Below are 25,703 nucleotides of genomic sequence, written 5' to 3'. Positions count from 1 at the left end.
CTAAATCATGGCATAGAGATTTGACTGGAGCTGAAGCAGTTGCTACTTCAGCCCTGAGCCTGGAATTGCACTTGGAGCGTGGTGGCTGATCCAGATGCAGATGCATTCTTGCAGCTGTTGCTGCTTTGCAGCGAAGGTTCAGTTCTAACATTCCTGGTGGCCAGGCTGTTTTCAGTTGCCTTACTCATCTCCAAGTCTTCCTCAGTTCAGACGTGTTCTGTAAGAGGTGAAAATCAGAATCTGGAAGTCTGCAAGAGATGAGGATGGAGAGGATTTGCAGCCAAATGATGCGTTCAAGTTTCATCCACTGTACAGACACTTTTAGTGTTGCCTCAGTAGCTTAGTTTTAGTGCCAAATATTTCTCTTTTTGTCTGTGTTAATTTATTGACATTTAAAAATTTTAAATTGTGTTTTTTCCCTCTAAGTTAATTTAATGTTGACGTAGTATGTGTAGTATGTGTTTAGCTGTTTTAAATATTTATAACATTTCAGTCTCTTGTCTTCAGTGAAATTGCAGGGAGCGAATTCTGTTCACTGTGCCAACAGTGAGAAATAATTTTGACAAACATTACTTTGTTTCTCAGCAGTGCATTGATCATCTTTTGTCATGCAACCAGCACAGGCACAGGAGTCCTTCCCATCACAGTCCCTGCTAGGAATGGTCAGGCAGCAAACTTTCCAGTTGGATCATTTTCATCCTTGCACATATGAAATGAATCCTCTCCTGGTGCTGTCTGTGTCTGGGTGCTTTGGAAATCAGTGGTGAGAGCATTGCACAGATAAATGCCACACTGAGGAGAGGACAGAAATCAAATTGCATCTTCATAAAAATGGGGTTGTGATATGATTAAATGAACTAATTTTGACGTTTCATCTCAGACTATAAATTTATTTTTTTATTAGAATTATCTGCCTCACTTTCAAATTAAGCTGCTGGAAGGTTCAATTTGTAGGATGCAATTTGGAGGCTCTTTTTAGTGCCACGGGAAGGATTTCTATACTCAAAACCTCTCAGAAGGTGGTAATTTGCTTCATGTAGAAGTGTTTGTTGATTTTTTTTTTTTTTTAAGATTACTGGAAGTTTAGGTTGCGATTATGTCGTCATTTTCCAAATAGACTGGGAAAATATCTGTGAAATACTATTTTTTTTGTGATCTCAATCAAGGAACAGTATTTTTAAACTCAACAGAAATCTTCTGTGTGAAACAAAAGTTTTGCTATTATCTACTGTCAAATTTTTTTTTAATTAAATGTTACCAGTTTCTACAGTCTTTATTTGTTGTTGGGGAGTTTGTACTTGTTTTTAAGTTTCTTATCGCTCAGAAATGTTTCTACTACTTGGAATTCTGACATGGCTCAGTGTCAGAGTGCCAAGGGGCAGTTTTGGATATTTGTCACAAATCTTTGACAGGAAGAAAGGGGTACAAAGTACTGAGGCACAGAGAATTGCAAGAGACACAGAATACCCAATGGCATTGTTCCCTCCTGCTCATATAAAGACTTTATGTGTGAGAATCCTAAATTTCAGTTTGTCTGTTCTGAAACAAAAGATTTCCAAGGCCCGGATGTGATACGAGATGGAAACACTCTGTGTGCAAATTCAGTGTGCAGAATTTTTGCTATTTATTGTGGTGTTCCCAAGTGCTGTGATGATCAAGGCAGTAACTCCATGAGTCAGGAAGTCTGAAACATTTCAGTCTGATCTTACTTCACATCAGGGTTTGAAGTTGACAGAACTTCTAATTCAGATTGGTGCTTCAAAAAGTATTTCTTAGGAACCAGTATGTCAGCATAGGAATCTGCCTTCAGACTATACAAACAAAAGACCCTTCTAAAATTTTTCTCATTCATCTGTTTTAGATAATTTTAATTTAGTAAGAGGAAGTGGAGGTTTTGGAGGGCTTTTTTTTCTTGTTTTAGCACGTGTTTGGTTTTGAGTTCTTGAAGCACCTGCTGAAACATTTGCCTGACTTGACCCTTATTTTATTGTTTGGTTTAGAAATGTTTCTTCTTCCCTTCCATGACTTTGCAGAATACGACCCATCCTTCCCATGGTGTCTTTCAAGATGAACTCGGATTTTAATCCAAGTTTATCTAAATGTTATCTTTAATATTCCTTATACAGAGAATGCTGTTGTGTGTATGGGGCTGTGGTCAGGCCAGACCTTGGGAGGCTGCAGCTGGTCGGGTTTTACAGACCATCAAAGCAAACAGCCCTTCTTCTGGGAGGATGGGAGAATGTCCCATTTTCACTACAAAGAAGTGTGTTCTCCTGGCTTCTAGGGTGATGTCTCATTTCCAGTTGTTATTTCCATTATTGCGTGTGCATTGCAGAGGTAGTGCTTTGAAAGATGTTCCTGCACATAAGCAAAGGCATTTAATACTAAAGTTACATTTTTGGAAGGGGATAGGTCTCCATAATTAAAATTTAGTAAGCATAGGACCAGGTGCAGTTGTATTTAGAGAAAGAAACTGAAAGTTGTGGCCGATGGAAACAAAGAGAGGAAACCCGCTGGAGGTCGGTCAAAACAATGGAGTATTTAATGGGGGTCCTTTTCTTTACAATACACACTTTTTTAAGAAGTGGAGTTTACCCTTCTTGCTTTTGCTTTGCTGCTCCCTGGAGGCAGCTCCTCTGAGCCTGGGGTCTCCCACACCCAGCCCAAAGGGATTCCCTGCAGACCTGGGGTGACGATCAGCCCCTCATTTGAGTTCAGGTAATGTCAGTCCGTGTCATGGTTATCTGTCTTAGGTGTTCCAGCCACAGGGTGGTAATCTGATGGGATATACTTTGTTTGGTCAGCTTTTCAAGTTTTTTTTCCTGTGACATTGTTTTCTAGACAGGTGAAATGTTTGTTTATATAGGCAGCTTTCCTGGTGGTTCTCCACGCAATATTGAGTTCTGTTATCTGTCAGTTCTTATTCCTATTGCAGAGTGGGAAACAAGCCACAGTCCTTGTCTGCTCTGCAGGAATTCAGTGTGGCTGCAAATGGAGGTGTTTGTGGGTCTCACCCATACCCATTTGCATCTCTTGAGCTTTAGCAGTTAATGAAAATGTTAACAGAAGTGATGTTCCTGTGTCCTGGTCCAGGTTGTTTCTTTACAGCCTCAGATGTCCTTCAGCAATCTGTGCAGTCAGAACTGATCCTCAGGCTGGTGATTTTGTGGTTGTTTCAGCTGAGAAACAGAACTTGTTAAAGTCATCTTTGTTTTGTCCTGAAGCTGTTTTGGGGGAATGTTGCAATCCCTGAGCTGATCACAGGATGTGCAGGTTCTGCTCCAGGAGAGCCCAGGAGGCACCAGGTCCCTGTGGGACAGACCTGTTTGTGGGTTGGTAACCAGTAGCTTTATTTGCTGAGAAGTTTTTAGAAATGCTGAATGGATGCACATTGCATTAGATAATGATTAGAGTAGGGGTTTGGAGAGGCACCCATGTTTGGAAGGGAGCAATCGGGGAATGCTCCACCTGCCTGTGCGTGGGGCCTGAGGTGCAGCACGGGGGGTCGGAACAGAGCAGGGAGTCCAGACTTTCTGTTCTGACTTCTATTTATGAATTTGTAAGATGAGGATAGTAATTTTGTAATTCAAAGCTTTGGCTTCTTTCTGATGGTCATTACTGGAGATCCTTTCATTAAAAGGTGAAATAAATTTGAGTGGCTCCTCATGAAGATGAACTCAGATCTTGCTGTGCATATGCGAGTCATTCTCAGTGTGACAGAGACCATGTGAATCAAGCAATCAAATGCTTAATAAACCAAGTCATTACATTTATGGTAAATTGAAAAAAGTTCTTCTGGGATTTCATCTGTAAGTGAATCCTTGAAAATCAATAATTAGATTAGTAAAGGATGACATTTTAATATGCTGGCAGGAATATAGAGGGATTTGTCAGGGGAAGCAAAACCAGACTTTGCACTAAAGTGGCTTAGGTATATTTATAGTGCTAGTGATTCTGTGTGTGTGTGTGGAATCTTTGGACTATTTTAATATAACGTAAGGCTTTGAGCTTTAGCAAACTCAAGTTGCTCGTTTTATGGAGTTACATTAGTACCACACTGTGAAGTATTTTTAAATATTAGCATTACTGAGTATTAAAAGTATTTCATAAAACATTTTTTAAAACGTTTTCTGTAGATGCTGTCGAATGAATTGATGTTTAGTGTACAAAGAAACAAAACCTGAGGGCTGTAAGGTACCTGTATGTTTCTGATCACCTCGGTTTTTGAGGGGTTAGGTGTTTCTTGAGGTTAAATTGTCATTAAAATCTGCTAAAAATACTGATGCAGTTAATCCTCTCAGAGAACAGAAAGCAGCATTACCTCCAGTCATGCTTTTGAACTGTCTGAAAGGATTTACAGTCATTGTATTGTCTTGACAGACTCATGTCTTTAGAAATGCTGTACAGCACAGTCTTTTGCAAGTTCCTATGCTGATACATTTCTCTCCATATGTAACCTTTGAAATCTAGTTTCTATTGTTATTCTAGCATGTAAACACTAGATTCAATTTTGTATTCCTCTAATGAATGCAACAGGATGGAAACACATTTGCAATTGCTAATGGTGAGCTTTTTTACTGTTCTTAATACTCGTGGGTATGTCTTTTCTTCAGGGATTTCAAAACTGTATTCGTACCTTTTAAAATTGTTTTTTTCACATGCTGTTTACAATTAAACCACGAGCATGGGAGGCTGTGCGTGCATGTGCTTTTAGGTTGCTTTGCTGAAGGAAATACAGTGGAGTGATCTTACTTTAAAACTTCTCTGTTGCCCAGAGAAGCTGTGGCTGCCTCGTCCCTGGAAGTGTCCAAGGCCGGGTTGGACGGGGCTTGGAGCAACTTGGGATAGTGGAAGGTGTCCCTGCCCATGGCAGGGGTTGGAACTGGATGATCTTTAAGGTCCATTCCAATCCAAACCACTCCATGGCTCTGTGATGCTCATTTTTCCTTGTGTCCCACCTGTCTCCTTACACCTTTCACAGTACCTGATACAGCAGAAGCCACCAGTGGGGTTATTCTGGTGTGTTCTGTGGAGATCTGACATTGTCAGAGGTCGTTATAAGGAGTTTTGTTTGGGAGACAATCCAGCTCCTTACACAAGTAGTGTTCCAACTGGTAGTTTTTTCCTGAATGTCAGTGAAAAGGCCAAGAGTAGATAAAATCACAGGTGAGAATGTGTATGTGTGTGTCTGTAAGAACTTCGTGCACCTTTTAATGCTAGAAATTGTTTTGTATTGAAAGATGAGAAAGAGCTGTGAGCGTCGAACCCCTGCTAGGAAGAACTGCAAAGAAACCTCCACCAAAGCAGATTAGAAAAGCAAACAGGTGAATTAGAGGCAGTCTGACCCTCGAGACTCTCTAATTCTGGTTTAGTTCTGACACAGTGGGGACTGTCAGGGTGGGCTCCTCGATGGTCCTTGGCTCTGCTGGGTCTGCTCTGGCTCAAACAAGAAAAGGGTGTTCTCATGCACAAGGCAGCTGAGGAAGAGTTGATGTTGGATCTCCAGAATTACCTGTGTTGTGCCAACTCAGAACTGTTGTTAAAATACGGGGGAGAGGGGTTCTTCCACCCCATCATTTTAATAGACATTTCTGTAGCTGATTTTTCAACTACAACTAATAATAAGAAAAACTACAGTTGAGCCAAAAATGACAGATGTTACTTATTTAAAATAATACTTGCATATTTTTAATTATTAAATGGAACTAGATAAATTGGAAGCATGTAAATATCTGATTCTAAATCTTTGCATAATTATTTCAAAGAGGTAATTTTGCTATGAGCTATTAAAACTCCAAGAAATGTATTACTCACTTTTGAGATGGTGTGTGCCCCAGCTGTGTCATACATCTCTTGGCTTGTTTCCTTTTTGCTGTAGATGTACATACATATATATATTTGTGTGCTGTGCAGCTGTACAGTCACTGCCATGTTAAATTGATTGCTTTCAAATAAGTATATCTGTGTATTTTACATATGTGTGTGTATGTATCCCCAGACAAGCAGTTTAACACCGCAGTGGTTGTACAGCCACAGAGTTTAGGGCTTTGTACAATATGTAATTTTAAGAATGTCAATGTGGTTCTTAGCGGATTTTATAAACACTTTTCTGAATCTGTTATCAGCACTTCCCATCCTATGAGAAACTGCACATTTTTCAGTGATTTTTCCACTGGTTACATTTTTGTCTGCCATTTGTTCTGGATTGATGTAATCTTGATACTACTAAAATTTCAAGGGCTGTTGACGCATTTCACATAGCCTGGGATTGCCTGTTCTCCAAATATATGGATCATGCATCAACAGTACTAAGTAGCCTTACTGTTTTGCCTAAAAGCCTAGCTAATTTATTTAATAATCTCTCTTTAAAGAGAGGTCTCTGGAAGGGATGGCATATTTTAGGATGCTCCTTCTCTTTCAAGGGGAACTCGGAATTGACTAGCAGTACTTGTTGATCAGTGATATTATTGTAGCCAAAGGATGCATGGGTGGTTTAATAGGAAGTTTTTGCTTCAAGTTTCTTGATGAAATGTAGTGTTCTACAGAGCTGTGTGAAGAGTGTAGTTTTTTATTCTGAAATGCACTTGTACACTTTATTTGAAAGGTCTGAATGGATCATAAATACATTTAAGAAATAAATGATACGTCACATGTTTTCACGGCTTGTCTCGGATGACTTTTATGTAACTGTGCTGCTGAAGGTGTGTTCCCTGGCACTGGGTGGGGCTTTTTCCCTTGTCTTGATTGCTCTAAATAGTCTTGTAGTAAGTGCAGGAGCAGGAGAGCCTTCCAGCGTGGTTTGTGTTTATGCTTTACCCATACATGCTGCAGGGCACTGTAGGCAAACTCCTCGCTTTAATTTTCCTGTGGGAAACTTGAGCCCTAAAAGGAAACGAACAGGACCAAAGGGCTGGATATCACAAGGGATTCGCTTTTATTTTTAGAATTGCACTATATTGCCATATTTGGCCTGAAACTATGCTGTATCAATGCACTATTGTATCCAATTGCAGTGTCTAACCAGTCCAAATTTGTCTAAATTATTCAGGTTTTTTACACAAATACTCTTTATCTGTGAGTGTCCTTGGTAAGTGCTGACTCCAGGTAACACATTCTGCAGGCAGCATTCCTTGTGGGAAGTTAAGTACATTACTCTGAAAGCGTGCTTTGTGTCACTTCCTTAAGGTCTCAGTAACAGGTGTAATTCCTCTTACCAAAACCTTCTCCAGTGGTTTGGGCAAAGACAAATGCAGGAAGTGTACTCTGTGTAAAAATGAATGTAAATATTGCTTAATAAAAGTAATTATGGGAATGCCATCAGCCTGCAAAATAGACCTGGTGGCACAGGATCCTGCTAACACTCAAAATAGCTGTCGAAAGACCATTTAATGTTTTTGAATGTACTTAAAACGTACAGATCTGCTCAAAATAACTTATCCCCATCGTATAATATTACCCTTGCTGCTGCCCATGAAAGCTGCAGAGAATTTTGGCTCTCTCTGCTTGTTGGATCTGCTGGAATCTGTCCCTGGTGCACTCCAGGGTTGCTTGTCCATGCCTTGCAGCAACACACCACGTGCTGATCCCACCCTGGGCAAAGCAAGGAAAATTCCACTGATGGATTGAGACTCCAGACCCTTCCCACAGTAATCTCTGACCGTGTGGCAGAATTCTTGCAGTCAGTGGGACCTTCCTAAGGAATAATTGAAATGTGGAAATGGATCCATTGTGGCAAGAGTGAGAGTCAGGCACAGTTTGGGTTGGTGGTGGGTGTGTTAGATAACTCACCCAGTGAGGAAAATTCCAGTTTGGAATCATTCTGCAGGTTGGGGCAGGAGGAACCCAAAGTTTGGTCCCCTCACCATTTCTCCATTTCTGTGGTGGTTCTGAAGCCAGCCTGTGTCCAGGTCAGGGTTTGTGTTATACCCCCAGGGGATTTTCTCCAGGAGCCTGGTTCGACAGAAGCTGATCTTTGGGTGATGAGCCGTTTCCAGCAGGCAGCTTCCTCTGTTCTCTGGAGGTTTCTTATTTCATTTTTTTTCGTCACAGGTCTTGTCCTTTAGCAATTCTTTGCTGCTGCTTCTTCTTCATCCTTTTGGGTTTATGTAGGGGATTAGGAGGAATAAACCTGAGCTGCTGAAAACTGCAAGTAGATCAGCCCCAGCAGGAGGGAACTCCAGCTCTTCCATACCTTTAATTGTGCCTTAAGCTACAGAAAAAGCTTCTAAAGTAACACAGTCTCAGTCTGAATATGTTGATCAAGGCTGTAACTGCATGACATGGTTTGCAGATCCCAGGATGCTCCCTGGAAGATCATGAAAATACATGGAAAATGTCTTTTAAATGTGTCAGGTTTAGGAGGTGGGAGCCAATATGCTTTTATATGCAGCCTGACAGAATAAATGGGCTTTTCCCAGCTGGACTGCCTCCTGGTTTCCATAATTACTCACGTAGTTTCTGTTTAAATCAACTGGAGAGGAAGGCTTCAATATAACTTGCCTAATATTTTAAAGTGCATGAAAGAGGGGGAGGAAGGGCATATTGTGAGTCTGAGCATCTAGATTTTCCTGCTTTCCTTCAGAGCAGTAAACTGTTATGAGAATTTTAATCTTCACTACACTTGCCTCAGTTCTCATGGCTGGTTTCCACTCTGTTTTCTTTATTACTTTCTTTTTCTTCCTGTCATTCTTAGCTTTCTATTTTTCAATCCCAGTTTGTGAAGGGTGTGGGTTCAGAAGGGTTTCCTTCAGTTTCCAGTCCCCTGAAAGCATGAGAAATTTCCCATTGAGCCAATTCTCACAGCAAGGTATAAAAATAGGAGTAAAGAAAAGGTTACACAATGCTTGGATTGCAGCAGTTTGTACTAATGGGGAGATTTCAAAGCCATGGTTTGAAAAACATTTTTTAAACCTTATCATTTCCGTTGATTTTTCTCTCCCCAAGCTGTGTTTCAGCTGCAGGAACTCACATTAGATTGCTTGAGGAATTGTACTGAGACACTGGAGTCAAGTGCTGACCAAGTCACGCAAAGCCAGGGAGGCCACTAATTAGTTCTTTTTAGCCATAATGAGTGATTTGTTTGAGAATCCTCTCTTAAGAGTTTCCAAGCAGATGCTTTGGTCTCTGCTGTTAAATAAGTGGCTTAAAAGGCAAGTGGATTTGAGATTATTTTGCCATTGCAGCAGAACACAGGTGATTCTCAGGAAACCCATTTGTGTGGTACCACAGATGCTGCTGGCAGTGGCCAGGACCTGTGCTCTTGGGGGTACTTCACTGGAATTCAGTCTTGCAAACTTGAAAGGAACTAAAAGTTATCATTAAGTTTGTATTCACATGTTTAAAGTTCTCAGAATTGTTTCTGAGCTTTGTCTTTCCCTGCTTGCTAAACCAGCCGAAGTTGACAGCCAGCCATTCACATAATTGACTTAAAAGGTGTATATTTATATGAAATTTACTGAGCATTGGATTTTGTTCGTTTCTGATTTCCTTATAATGAGACAGACCTCTTTAGCATGTTAATTATTATCATTTGGAGTGCTGAACAGTACTTTTGTTATAATTTCCAAAACAATCTGGTCTTGATTCTAATAGCAGCATAATGCTTTCCTAATGAAATGTCTGTGTTAAGCCCCAGAGAGGAGCATTAACCTTGGATTAAAATCAGAAGAGAAAATGAAGCATGCTGTGGTCATTTTGTTGTTGTTTGCAAAATCGTTTTGTGAAGAAAAAGAGCTACAAGCTGTATTGAATGTTCTTTACACTGATTACATCATGTACTTTTTTTATTATCTTTTACTTCTAACCTTTTTCCATTTGCCTAACAGAAACATGGATTATTTGGATAGATTAAACCCCTTTTTCTTACTGTTCAGCTTTCCAAATGTCCAAGGCATCTGAAACTGATGGCGTCAGAGTGATGTAGAGAACACAGCTGCATCTTCCTCATGCTGAAATCCCAGCTCATACAGAACCAGTCCTTGCATTCCCTCATGTTCTCCTGTGTGACACTCTCTAGGGCTCATACTCATCTACTTTCTCTAGTTGAGTTCTGAGGAGGGGATGAGGAGTGGTTCCTCAAGCTGAACCTCAAGGACAGCATTTTGGACAGCTGCTGCTTACGGCTGACTATGACTGCTGCAGTTGTGGGATAACAGGAATGTGCCTGGGCAGTGCTGGCATTCAGGAGTTTCTGGGGGATGGCTGCATCTGCCCTGCCCTGGCCTGGAACGTGTGTGCTTGTGTGTACTCCTTCTGCCACTCCCTCACTTCCCCAGATGTGCTGAGGTACCCGAATCTATCCCAGCTGTGGTCTGCAGCTGCCAGCTCTGCTGGGGTACACTGGGTTTTGTTAAATTTAGAACAGTGCAGAGAACCCAGTGCTAATCTCCCAAGTCTCAGTCCTAGCATGTTGTAGTTTATATTCTTTTGATGTGTTTTAATTTGCATATTATTTTCTTTTTCTAATAGGAGTCTCCACAAGACAGTGCCATCACCCGAGACATCAATCGAACGTTCCCTGCTCATGATTATTTCAAAGATACTGGGGGAGATGGCCAGGACTCCCTGTACAAAATATGCAAGGTATTCTTTAAATTCTTCTGGGCTGGTTTTGGTAACTTGTATTCAACATCATCAGCAGTGTGACTGTTGGCTGAGAAGAAGGGGGATGTGTTACCATTATCTGTCACAGAGACAGCCACTGGCACCAGGCTCAGGCTGGTCTCCATTGTAGCTGTTGGGCTGGTTCTTGTTATTCACACAGGAGACCTAAAGCCTTTCTGGATTCCTCTGCACTGAAGTGTTTGGTGCAAAGACTTCACATCATTCCTGACCTGTCAGCCCGGATGAAGCAGGACAGATTATGTAACTGGAGATGACTGTGTACCTCCATCAAGGTTATAAAGCCATAGGCATGCACTGAAGCTGATCATTAAAAGGAAGAAATCAGCAAAAACGGGCAGCTCCATGTATTCAGGTGTCTCAGCTGGAATGGTTTAAGCTTCCAGCACTTTCTTTTGAACTCCTCTTCCTAATGTCCCTGTGGCACCTGTTTAGAGATAAAAGCACTCAGATAAGTGGTTTAATAGGCTGCAGCAACCTTGGTGCATCACTGTAACCAGCCACTGTATGCCTCTGTATGTCCCAGTTTGGTTCTCATACAGGTTTTCCCTTTGTTTGAATGGCAGTGGCTGCACTCCATCCATGACAATTGTGTGGAGCTGTGTTCAATGCAGTGTTCTGTTTCATTTGTGTTTGTAGCTGGAGACCGGTACAAGTAAAGTCTTGATTCTTCTTCTAGGCCTACTCTGTGTATGATGAAGAGATTGGCTACTGCCAAGGCCAGTCCTTTCTTGCTGCTGTGCTGCTGTTACATGTAAGTGGTGGGTTTACCCTCAGTTGTTTTAGATTTAAGAATGAGTATTGCTGCACATGTCTAGAGCAGACTTCTGAGCTAATAGGGCCACAGGGCACACATCCACTTATATGTTGGTCAGTAATAAAGTGATTTTAGACAGGGAAGAGTACACTGTTTAAAACTTACTGTGGTGGTTGTAAGGACTCAGCATTCATGCCCCTGTGTTCCTGTTCTAGGACCCCTTCCATTCAGGCTTGTACTCACGAGCAGTAGTAGGCATGGAATTTGTGTATAAGACAACACTGTAAATGTTTTTGTTACAGGGTTTCAAGGTCAGATTTAAGCTTTTTTTAAGATGTTTCTGTTGGAATCAGTCAGGAATACAGATGGTGTTTGCCATGTCCTGTGTACACAGAAGAGTATTTAGGACATTGAAGGGATGTCAGTTCATTAGGTCTCAGTGCAGACTGTGCTGCCTGTGGGCTGTTGTCTTGTAGGTCCTTGTGCTTCTTGGTTTGAGAGGTTAGGGAAGGATACAATAATACCTTCATATTTTTAAAAGAAACTGTATTATGCTTTTTTAAACTTAATTGCTGTTGATATAAGTGATCTCATCAGTGTAATATCCTTTAATTGCTGGTGTGTTCAGAAGCTAGAGAGAGATTTATGGTTGTCAGGAGCAAAAGTCTTAGATTCACTGATGCTTGGGAAATACAAGAGCATTAGAAATCTGTATTTATGTATTTATAGACTGTTCCATTTTAAAGTAACGTCTGCTTTTTGTCAGTGTTTCTGTTGCAAGGGTAGTTGGAACTGCAGAGTACCTGAACCCAGTAGTTCTTTGAGGTTTCTTTTCCCCAGCTGCTTTCAGCGATGTTGCTGCCACAGAGGGCTGAGCATGAAGAGTTCTCTGCAGTCTTTGGTGGAAAAGGAAGTCTGGCCTTCAGGGGAGGATTTTCCATACTGTTGTAAAGTCAGGGGAGTATACAGAAGAGATTGTAAACTCCATTCTTGTGAAACAAAAGCCAAGTGATTAATGATAACAACTTTTTAGTTCTTTGTAACTGTAATCTGAAGTATTTCCTAGATGAGCAATTAATTCTTTATTTCCTCACTGAATCAGATGGAGAAGGGCAACACTTCCTGCTACAAAACCAAATGCTTTTACTGAAACAGATGTGCTTTCTTTTAGCTTTTCATTGTCATGTGTCCCTTGCCTTAGAGAGATTCACTCTCAGGACTGAGCCATGTGTTATTCCAGAGTTCTCTCTTTAACAATACTTGTGGCTTCTGGGAATAATGTATGCATTTTAAAAAAACTAAATTTCAAATAAGTTTCTTTTTATTTGATTCTCTTTGAAGTCAGCCTTTGGAGTGTGGCTGCTAGGGAAAATAAATAATAAAAACAAATCTTGCAGAAAAGGAAATTAAGTTTCTGCGAGTCCTTCACTACTAGTTTGGAATGTTTCAGCAAAGTTTTCTGTTTTAATAAACTCCATCTGCAGATTAATAATAGAATACTTGAGATGGATGTTCTGTCCTTTATAGGAACCAGCAATTGACCTAAAGCCAGACTTTTCAACAGAAATATAAAAACTGAATTTTAAGGGCAGGGAAAAATGTCAAAACACTGATGAGCTTTCAGTGTTTCTTCAGTTTTTGGCAGGAAAGGGGCACTGAAATTTCCCAAACCAGTGCTGAGTTGTGAGATGTGGAACTTCTGTTAGCAGTTACTGGTCTCTCTTACTCATGTAATCTAATAAATAAACATCAAATTGTAATAATGTCATTGAAAAAGGTAAATAGATTGTTAAGAATAAGGGAAAGATCCTGTTTAACATCCTCTAGTAATACTTCTTCTGCCTTATTTACATAGGTGACAAAGGGTTAGGCCGGCCAAAATCTGTAAGATTCAGATTCTGATGAGTTTTGGAATAAAGACATTGGAGAAACTGCTTTGGTCTTGATGTCTGGAAGATGTATTTTTAGTTGAATGATTGAGAGGTGGCTTATTGCACTGAAATGCCATTTGCAACACTAAGCCTCATTTTGTGTGTTAGTACTCTTGTTTACATTTAAACTGGGTTAAAAAGTAGTGGCAATTCAGCCTTTCAGTCAGAGGGAGAAGGGAGGTACAGGCAGATTGAGCTGATGTGAAAGGTTTTAATGCTCGGTGCTGAATCCACTTTCCTGTCTCACAGATGCCTGAGGAGCAAGCTTTCAGTGTTCTGGTCAAAATCATGTTTGATTATGGACTCAGGGAACTTTTCAAACAAAACTTTGAAGATTTGCACTGCAAGTTCTATCAGCTGGAGCGCCTCATGCAGGTGGGGGGCTCACACGAGGAGGGTGAACGGACCCGAGCCTGCAGTTCAGTTCTGGCTGTTTCTCGTGGGGGAATGGTGTTTGTAACCTGTGAGTAAGGGTGGAGAGCGAGCACCATCCCAGGGGTTCTAGCAGAGGTCTCGGGAGCAGTGTGGTGCTGCTGGCAGGGCCTGGGAGGGCAGATGTGCCTGACAGCTGCAGTGGCTCTGCTGTGGCTCTGGTGTCAGCACAGCCACTGCCAGGTCCTGCTGAGGCAAACTCCAGGTCCTGCTGGGCATCCACCCCGGGACAAGCCTTTGGCATCCTGGGGAGGCCCCCAGGCCCGTTCCTGTCAGGCCTGGTGGATGCAGGACGTGCACTGATGGTCACTCTACCCAACTTCCTTCTGTAATTTGGGGGTTCAGCTACAGTTCCAAAATAGCCCAAATTGACTCTCAGTGCTTCTGTGTGTTTTACTCTAGGAATACATTCCTGATCTGTATAACCACTTTCTGGACATCAGCCTTGAAGCACACATGTATGCTTCCCAGTGGTTCCTGACCCTGTTCACTGCAAAATTCCCTCTCTACATGGTCTTCCATATTATTGACTTACTCCTATGTGAGGTATGTGTTCTAACTGGAGACTCATGCAGCTTCCAGCTTTTGACAGTTTGTCACTATCTTGGTTCATGTCCTTGTTACTATCTGTTCTCTCAGAGCAAGGCGTGTGATATTTTTATGTAGAAGTGTTACATTTCTGCAATGACAAAGATTCTCAGCATTTTAAAGAAACAAATTAGGAATCAATAGCTATAGAAAAGATTATAATCTCCTATTTCCTATGGCACTGGTGAATCTATGTGAGAAGACTCCATAAAGTGGGATGAGAGCTGATTGACAAATATGTGGGTTCCTCTGTTCTTAAGTCACATTATACACAACGATAACCTTTTTTTTCCCTATAATATTATTGCATGGAGGCCATGGTGTATAAAATGGCCCAGATAACTCTCATGGTGGTAATCAACAAGCTTGGAGCTCTTTGTCCTGGAAAAGTTGAGGTCTCTCTATATTTCGCAGCTTATATTTAGAGAGCAAAATTCTTTATGTTGAGACGTTGTCTGTAATCATGTTTAGAACACTGTATGTGGTGCTATGTGGGTAAGCAGTGTAATTACAGTCAGCACTTATTACCATCAGTGAACAAATCCCATTTTGTACTGAAGCATCCTTGAGTTATTTAATGATTTGCTGGGTAACTTTATGCATCCATTCTTCTTGGATCTGCACTTGTTCCTATGAAGTGGCCAATTTCCTGCCTTTCCTTGACTGAAGGGTTTCAGCATTCACAAACCTCCTGGTCAATGTTTTTGCCCTTTCCCTGTGTCTGCTGCTTGCTTTGTCTGTGTGCCAGTGGAATAGAAGGCAGCAGATGGCATGGAGAAAATCAGTTCTGTTTGTTTAGAAACACATTTTCAATTCATAAATAGTAAATGTGCTCACAGGGAAGTTTTAAGGGGTTTTTCATCATTTTAAAGTAATAGTGGAAGAATAAGTTGGTGGGAAGAAGAAAGGCAGGATCTTGAAGTAAGATGAGCAATGTGTCATGATTATGAGTGGGACCCCTGAAGAAGGTGTGAGCTACTCCTGACTGCAGAACTGTTTGTATTTAATTGGACAATATAAATAGAACACTTCTAAGGAGTAGAGGCAAAATAGATGTCGTGGGACTCTGTCCTAAAGTGAGTCACTTTCTTTTCATTACATGAATTATCCCAGTTTGTGAAGACCAGAATTTATTATAATGGTGTATATATTCCTGCATTTGAATCAGTGTTTTTAGAAGTTGCTGTATGAAAATTAAATTATCTTGAGCTGACCAACTACTCATTAAGAAATAAAATAAAATCAAGTGCACAGCATAATTTCAGAGTTTCAGACTGCTAAGGAGGCAGTAAAACTGGTGTTGATTGTTTTGCTCTCTACAATGACTCTCCAGTAAAGATATTTTGCCAGTTGTTTGCAAAGTCTTTCTTTGTGCTTTTGATTTATATTTGTTATTTTTTTCACAGAAACTAGACAAACAACAAAACTCACCAAACAAATTCATGTCCCAGCTTGTAAATACTGAGAAATTAATTTATTTTGTCATTATATTTTCTTTCCAGGGAATAAGTGTTATCTTCAATGTTGCACTGGGATTGTTAAAAGTGAGTATACAACGTTACACTGTGGTTTAAGCATCTTCATGCACCATGTGAAAATTAACATGCCTTTTACAAAAATACGCTGGTTTTCTTGAGATGCTAACAACTGCCTGTGGTACCTGTGCTGTAATGTGGCATATCCTGTGCAGCACAGTGCTTTTTTTGGGCGGTGGAATAGAAGGTTGCAGAAATAGAAACACTCTTTGCAGAAGGTTAAGAAGCAGTGATGTTACTGGAGCTTTCCAAAGCTGTTGTTGCTTTATTGTCTCTGGGATTTCAATAACTGTACAAAAATGGCTTTTTCTGGTGTTTCTTTCCTTGTCTTCAGACTACCAAGGATGATTTGTTGCTGACTGACTTTGAAGGGGCTTTAAAGTTCTTCCGTGTGCAGCTGCCCAAGCGGTACCGCTCTGAGGAGAACGCCAAGAAGCTGATGGAGCTGGCCTGCAACATGAAGGTGAGCTGGGAGGGGCTGCTGCAGGCTCAGCCTGGGAGCAGCTCCTGGCTCCAGCTGCAGGCTCAGCCTGGGAGCAGCTCCTGGCTCCAGCTGCAGCTGGCAACCCCTTATCCAAGGGCAAGTGCAGGTTAATTGGCTATGATCATGGAGATTAATTCTGAGTCAAATACACTGACATTTTTCAAAGTGTCCTTAAATTCCTTTGAGGAATCCTTTGTAGTGTCAGTGTGGAAGTACACAACTTCCCTGGTGTGTTAACATTCCAGACATTTTGTGATCCAGGTGTAGTAGCAGTGTGGATACCAATATTCTGCACAGAGTTCAAGCATATCTTGTGTGCAACTCGTGTAGAAATTACAGAATTATCAAGGATAAAGCTGTTTTATCTCTCTAATCATTTAGCTGGAGCCACAGATTAAATGTTCCACATGCACCTGGTTCACATCATCCTAACTGAGTGCATTTGCCTTTTATGTTTCCAAATAACAACTTTCTCCTCTTCCCACTCTGCCAAAATTCCCTGTGTTCCCAGTGCTGTGTGGAGTGCCACAAGCAGTCTCTGAGTGGACATGGCAAGGCTGCCCCTGGCTTCCTAGAGTGCCGGATGTTTTGGGGGCATTAAAGGGGAGGTTGTGGAGGAAGCGCTGCTGGGCTCGGAACAGAACACTTCTGTATCACCTCCTTGGATGGGAGTGCTGCACATAATTGCTTCCCTTGACCTAAAATATAAGTCCTTCGCTGTCAGTAGAAATCTCCAGCTCTGTATTTGGAAGTGTTTCTTTGAGCAGAAAAGGGTCTGATGTCAAAATAAATAATTTATAGGAAGGGAGAAGTAGCCTGGGTAAGGCATTGTGATTAGAACAGCATTCTGCTGGAAAGGGGGTCAGGAAGTCATCAGCTGGAGACAACACCAGATTGTTAAAGTCACTCCTCAGTGTTCCCATCAAGTCATAGAATCACAGAATGGTTTGTGTTAGAAGGGACCTTAAAGCCCATCTTATTTCACCCCCTGCCAGGGTGGAAGGACAGGGACACCTTCCACTATCCCAGGTTGCTCCAAGCGCCATCCAGCCTGGGATGGGGGTGGGGAGTTCACAACCTCTCTCAGAAACACATGTTAGCTGAGCTGCTGCTGCCTCCTGTGCCCCTGAAAAAAGGTGGTGGGACATCAGTGCTCATTTCTGCAAACCCAGAATCCCTGCTGACTTCCCCAGGCCTCCCATGCCCAGAATTTGTGACAATGACAAATCTGCTCAAGATCACCTAAAAAAGGCAAAATTGGCTTAATGCACTTGAAAAATGGAAGATAAAAATGCAGTGGTGTGCCTGCCTTCTTTTCCTCTGGCATGGTGGATGCCTCACTTGTCAAGATCTAACTTTACGTAGCAGAAGGTTTGGGGTGTGAAACCCCAAAATTTGGGCAGTGTTTGAGCAGGGGCAGAGCAGTGAAATAATCTCCTCAAATTACCGACTCCATTGTCAGTGAAGGGTTAATTCTCTGAGTGGGTGTCTGGGGTGCAAGAATAACTCCTGCAGTTGTGGTGTGGTTGGACTGACTCCAGGTAAATGGTTGGCATCTCCAAAGAAATGTTCCCCCGAGAGCAGGGAGGTGTTTCTGATCAGCTCTCACTAGAGGGAGCTTGGCCACCGCTTTCTGCAGCTCCTTCCAAGGAAGGCTGTTAACGATAAAACCAGACTTCAGGGAAACCAAACATGTTTTCCATTCTGCCTGTCATTTATGCATGTAAAATTCAACCTGTTTCTCAGAAAAGAGTTTTTAAAGAGGAAGTCTTAGCTACAGCTTTTACATTTATTTGGTTTACTGAGATAATAATAAACGTTTAGGTTCAACTTTTAATGCTAGAGATTTCATTTAGGTGCATAAAGTCTTGCATGTGAAATGCTCACAGTGATCTTGGCGTGGTCTGTGTTGCTAAACCATTGTGACCTGTGACACAGGTGACACCAGGAAAATGCTGGTCAGGATCTATTACAGCTTCCCTCGTGTTCCCTGTCCCTGCAGGACTTGAACACGGGGCACAAAATACTGAATTCAACATCACCTTTCTGTCCCTTCTCACAGAAGGGGAACCTGGGGGCCTGTGAGAGTGGCTTTGCTGGTGCTGTGTGTGTCAGAGCCATGGACAGAGCACTTGTGCCTCTGAGGTGCTGCTGCTTGCCCAGACACCTTGGCAGCTCAGGGATGGGGCTGTTTTCTGCTGAGCTTGAGTGACACTGGCAGAAATGTCAGCTGAGCCTGCACTTGCCCTTTCAACATTTACAGTCTCATGTAAAGTAAACCAAATACTTCTGTGTGATGATAAATGTTACAGCTGAAAAAGCAGCTGTAGAAGGCTCAGCATCAGGCCAGTCCAAAAATGAACCACGTCTCGCAGGGTTCTGTTCTGCTGAAGCTCTGCAGTGTGTGGAGCACCAGGGAGCTGTGCAGTACCAAGGGGGAGCTCGGGCAGGATGCTCTGGGTGGCTTTTGAAACCTTCCCTGTATTCCACAAAAGGATAAAAGGAAAAGGCTGCTGTCATTATATTGAGTGGAACCGAGTTTTTGACCATCCCTGAGGGTTTGACACTCAGAACTGGCTGAAGCCATGAGCTGTGCTTTGTAGAAGGCAGGAGTTGCCTGAAGCTTGTTCCATAATCCTGTGTGTGTTGTGTTCTTCTATCAATGTTCTGGGCAGGAACTAATGGGCTGCTTTAATTTAGATTAGCCAGAAGAAGCTGAAGAAATATGAAAAAGAGTATCATACCATGAGAGAGCAGCAAGCTCAACAGGAGGACCCTATAGAAAGATTTGAGGTAAGGCTTTACCTTCTCCAGTCTGATTTAATGAACAGGAAGTTGCTACTTGAACTCTTTTTTTTGAGCTGCTTTTGTTTTCTGACCAATTTGGATGCAACAGGGGCATCAGCTCAATGAACGTGAAGGGAATGCCTCTGTATTGGCAATGTTAATCAGGATGGGGTGGTTGTGAGCCCAGCTGTGCAAGAAAATGAATAGGATGAATTTTATTTGGGCTTATAGAACTGTTTCAGTAGAGCCTGTTTAACGTGCTGATTGCACCACAAGCCATGAACAGAAAGGAAATGCCTGACTGATTGTAAGTCTGCCTTCCATGATTATAATCCCACCTTTACTTCTCTTCCTAATTTCAAATGGTGTATATTGCTGTAAGCATATAATTTTATATATAGTTTATTTATCAAATAAATGTAATACAGGGATAAATTACACATGTAAAGTTATGTATGCATATACATACCACAATAACACACACAGAGAGACATATATACAACAAATTCATGTATTTTAATCAGTTTTATGTAAACCTTCTTTAGTATCCATCTATGTGCTAGGAGTTGTAACAGGAAGGAGAAAATAGAGTATTTTTCCCAGAATTCTCCTCTCTTACCTGTTTGCAGCATGCAAATTCAATTTTGAGCCTAGAAAAGCAGTACTTGTAGGAAACTCCTGGCAAGGTATCAGTGGCAGAATGATACCTTACTATTGCAGGCTTCCCAAACATTTCTGTAGCTCAACAACTAATGGCTGAGCAGAGTTATTCATACTTGGTGTCTTCTCAAGGCTAATCCTGTATTTATTTTACCTTTACACTATGGCTGGCTAGTTCTGTTCCAGGGAATTTCATGGAGGTAGAACTGTCTGTGCATACTGGAGATGCACGGTGGGCATTTGTGTGTGAGCACAGGAAGCTCTGCGTGTCAGAGGCAATCCCTGGGCAGCCTTTCCCTGACGGTCACTTTGTGTCCCCGCAGCGCGAGAACCGGCGCCTGCAGGAAGCCAACATGAGACTGGAGCAGGAGAACGACGACCTCGCCCACGAGCTGGTCACCAGCAAGATTGCACTGAGGAAGGACTTGGACAATGTAAGACACGTCCTCATGCTGTGTAGGGCAGACAAGGGATAATTCCTTGTTCCTCTTCTCACTGGAGAGGAGATACATGGAGTACTTCTTTTGTGTGGGACAGGATTCCTTCCTCCACATCCTTATTGCACATGGACAAGTATAGGCCTGTGGCAGAGGTCCATGGGAAAAACAGGAGTGCTGACTGAAACACTCATTACTCTGAAAAGCATTCAGAGTAACTGCAGGGAAAGGAGAGCCTGTACTTGAGTAGTTGCTTTCTCTTCTCTAAAGAAGTCTAGCAGGAGCTGTGTCAAGTCTTTGAACCACCACAGAGATCAAGACATGGATGCTGGACTGTGTTTTCCTGGGATTTTTATGAATACAATTTCATAGCAGACAGGCTTTGCAAAGTGCCTGATAAACTTGAAAGTCTGTCTGGCTCTGCATGGATCAGGTTCTCAGGTACCTCAGGCAACTCTGAAAATGTTGCTGTGGTTTCCATTTGGCTTGTTGGAACGTGCCCGTATGAACTCATCCTGGGATGTTTCCAGATCAGTAGAGCTCTCAGGAGGAAACTTCAGGTTTGCTTTGTGTTACAGGAATTTTTTTTCAACTTGCTGTCCCACTCCCTTCTTTACATATTCAGTTGTGGGAGATCTTACTAGGATATGCTTTTTCTTTTTTTCCAGGACATGCAGAGACAGAAAGGTACTGTCATTTCTAGCACAGGGGAGGCTAGAACACATTTAGTCTGTCTGCTTGGGGAGATGAGGGGAAGAGTTCAAGTGCTCATGTTTTGCCATTCTTGTTCTGTACCAAGATAAGTGCATTTCTGAAATCTCAAAGGAAAATGACTTCTGAAAGTTGTACAGTGCAGGAGCTGACAGGCTTTAAAATGTTTCACTGGATGTGCCTCAGACAATTTAAGGTTTCCCACGGTCTCCTGGAAACTTGCTGTTGGAAAACTATTCATAGTAAATGTTGATGCCAGTGGGTGAATGTTGCTCTTAATGAGGTTTAGTTTATGACTTTTGGGTTTATTACCTCTCCTGTTCTTAGGTGTTAAAATGTGAATCATAGAAGTATGTTCCAGAAGCAGGTTTTCACCACACATTGGTATGTTCACCTCCTCTTACCTGGGCTTTTTCCCTTCATTAGTGAAGCTTCCAGAAGCTCCACACTGATGATAGCCCAGCAGTGGCACTCAGGGGGTGCACTCCAGCAAAAATTGTCCTGAAGAAGCTTTTTCTATCAGTTTTTAACTGTTGTTTGTGGCTGCTTGAGCCTGTATGAGACACGGTGATACTTTTACATTGTTTATTTAAATGGAGAGCTGGGAGAGGAACAAAATTAAGCAAAATTGATATGCTTCATTTGATATATAATAGTCTTGTATTCAAGGGTGGTAAATGATGTTGGCAGCACTTGGGTTATCCCCTGGAGGAGATAGGTAGGTTTGATCCTACTTTAGGACACGATAAATTCTTCTAATTGGATCCTGAAATGGTAAGTTTCATTCTGCCAGCCTGAGGTCTTGAAAGGAAAGTACCAAAGGACACTGTTTAACACACCTTTTCTAATATCTACATGGCATGTCTGAAATCTGCAACCTAAAAGATCAAAACAAAGCATTTGGAAATACAAGAATTTCCTTAATATCCTTTCACTAGACCAGAAAATAGGCTTCATTTTTCTACTGTTGTTGGACTCCTACATCCCAGCGTTCTTTAACTTTAAAACAGCTTAAACCCCATCTATAATGAAAAGATGTTCTGTTTGCCTTTACCATCTTTTTGAAAGGATCAGCAGGACTTTAAGGGACTAAAATTCACTTTTTGATTTTCTTCCTTTGAAGGGAATTGGTACAGGTAGTTTCTGAAGATTTTATATATCAGTTGAGTTATTGATCTATTTTTATGAAGAATCCATACACCTATTGGGAAGTGCTGTGTTGTGTGTATGAGACAGGAAAAGACGTCTTAACTTGGCAGAGTTTTTAGTGGTTTATAAAGAGCTTGAAATTTTTCAACAATATATTTTTATACTTGAAAAACTGCAGTAAAAAGGGATTGTTGGCTTCTGGTGGGACATTTCTTTCCTTTAAGGACGAAGGAGAGAGTGGCCTGATTCTTATGTTTGCTTTGGCAGCTCAGTTTTTTCATGTATTTTCTGGGATGGTATCACATCCATTGGGAAGTGTCATAGAGTTTGGGGGGCTTTTTAAACATTCTAGAGGCATTTTGCATTAATTCTGTTTTCATTGCAAGGGTGAATGTTTGCAAATTAAACTTAGGTCTGAGCTGGTTATTGTCTTTTAGCGATCTTGCACACTTTGAGCTGTTCTGTGCTTTTGGTTGTCTTCAGAATGCATTGGTCACCTTCCAGACTGTATGAGAAAATGAAACTTATTTCTGCTATTGGATTTCTTTGGAGCAATCCCTGCTCCAGTTTTGCTAAAATTAATCACTGAATTCAAGGAGGCATTTTTGGAGGGCTGGAGTGTAGTGGTACATGTGATTAATTTTGATGTGTTGCTGCTTTGCTATTGCAGATGGGAAGTTTTAGAGAAATAATTTTCAGAATAAAGTGGTATTTTTTTAATAACAATGAACCAAACCTTGTAAGACTGGAATAGCTGCACTCTTGGCTCCATCCTGGTGGAGGCACAGCAGGGAAGCCTCTGCTCAGCCTGCACTCTGTGTTTCAGGCAGAGGAGAAGGCAGATGCCCTCAATAAGGAGCTGCTTATGACCAAACAGAAGCTGATTGATGCAGAAGAAGAAAAGAGGCGCCTGGAGGAAGAATCCGCTCAGGTTGGGGCACTTCTGTCATTCTCACTGTTCTGTACAGTACAGAAATGATAAAAATAAAAAGTGACAAGTGTGGGAAGGGCTTAATGTTCTAAGTCATGTTTGTCTCTCTTCTGTGGTGTAAAGGACGTCAGCAAAGCAGAATTCGGCACTTTCCTGCCAGGTGCTTCATAGGGTGGGGAATTTTTAACTTGAAATCACAAAGTCTCAGCCTGTGCCGGAGATGCTGCACAGAGAGGCAGTGCAGGACTTCAGCTGTCAGCACTTTTTGAATCCTTCCTTCCCTTGGCTAGCCCACTGTTCTGTCAGTGATGGCCAGCAAAGCCCCACTTTTCCCTGCCTGCATGGAGCAGAGCTGGGCTCTGGGTCCCAGGGTCAAGCTGAGCAGTGAGGTTAAGGAGGAGGAAATACCACCTGGGTATTTTTCAGACTATAACTAAATAAACCCTTTCTTTTCTTTTTTTTTTTCCTGCAGCTGAAGGAAATGTGTCGCAGGGAACTAGATAAGGCAGAGTCAGAGATCAAAAAGAACAGCTCTATTATTGGTGACTACAAGCAGGTAAGTACAACTCCATGATGATGTGGTTTGCTATCAAAGTACAAGACTTTCAGGTATTTTAGGAGATTTCTGGAAACCAATGTCATCTGTGCCATGCATTTGAGGACACAACTTAGCTGTTCTAAATGGGAAGCCAGTGGCTGGTTTTGCATTTTCTTTGGCCGAGATCCTGAAGTGGTTAGTCCTGTTTGCCCCTGATTGTGGGTATTTGTAGATCAGGAGTCACCACAGCCTCAGTCACAGCCAAACCTTGTTCAAATGGGCTCTGGGACATCAAAGGTTCACCTCATGTCAAAAAAGGTTCTCTCCTACCTTCCCTTTGTCAATCAAATGCACCTAAGAAATAAAAAAAAAGGATGCCTTTTTCCTTTCAAGGCTTTGATTTGGCATTCAAGCTCCTGATCACAAGGTATCAAGGGAGCAAATTCATGTGTCTCTTTAGTAGGCCCATAACAGGTCTCAGGGAATTAATTAGGGTTTTTTTACTACTCTGTCTTGCCTGTTCTTTTCTCCCAAAGGCAACAAAAGGGCCATGCTATTCCTAACCTTTACTGGCTCCTTTAGCAAGGCCAAACTGCTAATAACTTTTGTTGGAACTGCACCTTCTCCTGTGGGGATAGAAGAATATGTAGAAAATGGGGATAGAAGAATATGTAGAGAATGGGAAAATGTACAATGAGACAGCTTAATGCAGCATCCCAATTTTTCTAGCTTTCTAAGAGTCCGTAGACTATCCATGTTAATATTGCAACAGCATTTATTTGTGCTTTAGCATTCATTTGGGAGGGAATTTACATTTATGAATGGTCTGGTAACATAATTTTGCTTGTCAGATTTGTTCCCAGCTGAGTGAGCGACTGGAAAAGCAACAAACAGCAAATAAAGCTGAAATTGAGAAAATACGGGTAAGAGAACAGATAGATCCACAGTCTACAATGTTTCAATCTCTAAGCAAAATCATAGCAGCAAACACACAATTTATTTCCTTACTAAAATGGTGGCTGAGAGTCCCTGTAGCTAAAAGAGAAGATTATAAGGGGGAGACCTGGGAGAAAAGGTGAGTAACTGTGGGCCCTCTCATGCTATAATGGTTACATGCTAATCTCAATGCTGGGGTTTCTTTGAGGGGTCTTTTTTTTCTGGAAGAGTTTCTCTGACTGTCTTTTACCTTAAAGTAACAGGGGGGAGGGATAGAGCCCATTATTGTAGCAAAACAACACGGGTGTTTCCAAAGCCGTGAGTCTGGGGATGGCAAGAGTTCCTGCTTGGCTGTGCCTCCCCAAAGGTTCCCATTAGTGGTTCCTCTGGTGTTGGGCTGCTCGTCCAGAGCAGAGGCAGGACAGGCTTTGATCATAGCCCCAGCACTTCGCTCACAGCCAGGTGTTTACTTTAGCAAAAGGTGGATGACTGCGAGCACTGCCGTGAGTTCTTCAATAAGGAAGGCCGTGTGAAGGTTGCCAGCACTGCTAAGGATGGTTCAGACGAGGACACGGATGAGGAGAAGGAAACACTGAAAAATCAGCTGAGGGAAATGGAGCTTGAGCTGGCCCAGACCAAGCTGCAGCTTGTGGAGGCGGAATGTAAAATACAGGTAATGCTCTGGAGGTTTGTTTTGTAGTCTGTGCAGCGTGTCTGCATTCCTAGAAAAATGTGTGTGTGAGTTGTAGAGGGATTGGAACAGATCCTGTTGGTTGAAACTATAACCTGCTATTTCCTGCATGGGTTATTTAACCAAACACTGTGTCTGAAACTTGCTGTATGCAGACGATATAATTGAAATTGCATGAACTGTATTTAGCAGCCACTACAGCTTCCAGACATCTGCCTGTCTGCAGTGCAGTGCTGGCTGCCTGATCTCCTGCAACTGCTTGGAAGGAGCCCAAGAGTACTGAATCATGCATGTCTTTATCTCACAATCAGTACTAAATGAAGAAGTAACATTGACAAATGTTAGACATGTTTCTTAAAACATGATTGCAAAGCACTCCAGGTACTTGAGGTATTTCTGTAAAATATGACAACACTGTGCTTTTAGCCTAAAACTGATATGTCAGTGCTGCTCTCGTTCACAGAAGGGTAAAAATTAGTTTGTAGAAAGTCCACTTCCTGTGGGAATAGCTCCTCT

At 41.8% G+C, this 25,703-nt stretch overlaps 1 protein-coding gene across 1 annotated transcript in view; it reads left to right on the top strand.

Moving 5' to 3' along the window:
- RABGAP1 (RAB GTPase activating protein 1) overlaps window positions 1-25,703 on the top strand; it is a 62,989-nt gene that overhangs the window by 35,281 nt on the left and 2,005 nt on the right. Inside the window, exons 14-25 of the mRNA XM_082295254.1 lie at window positions 10,468-10,581; window positions 11,300-11,374; window positions 13,558-13,683; window positions 14,143-14,286; window positions 15,831-15,872; window positions 16,198-16,326; window positions 19,048-19,140; window positions 20,118-20,228; window positions 22,918-23,022; window positions 23,495-23,578; window positions 24,412-24,483; window positions 24,972-25,169. Coding sequence (XP_082151380.1) covers window positions 10,468-10,581; window positions 11,300-11,374; window positions 13,558-13,683; window positions 14,143-14,286; window positions 15,831-15,872; window positions 16,198-16,326; window positions 19,048-19,140; window positions 20,118-20,228; window positions 22,918-23,022; window positions 23,495-23,578; window positions 24,412-24,483; window positions 24,972-25,169 — 1,293 coding nt within the window. The remainder of the gene's footprint in view (window positions 1-10,467; window positions 10,582-11,299; window positions 11,375-13,557; window positions 13,684-14,142; window positions 14,287-15,830; window positions 15,873-16,197; window positions 16,327-19,047; window positions 19,141-20,117; window positions 20,229-22,917; window positions 23,023-23,494; window positions 23,579-24,411; window positions 24,484-24,971; window positions 25,170-25,703) is intronic.

Source organism: Coloeus monedula (assembly GCF_965178545.1).
Source record: "Coloeus monedula genome assembly, chromosome: 21".
Taxonomy (NCBI): Eukaryota; Metazoa; Chordata; class Aves; order Passeriformes; family Corvidae; genus Coloeus; species Coloeus monedula.
This window is presented reverse-complemented; position numbering and strand designations above follow the sequence as displayed.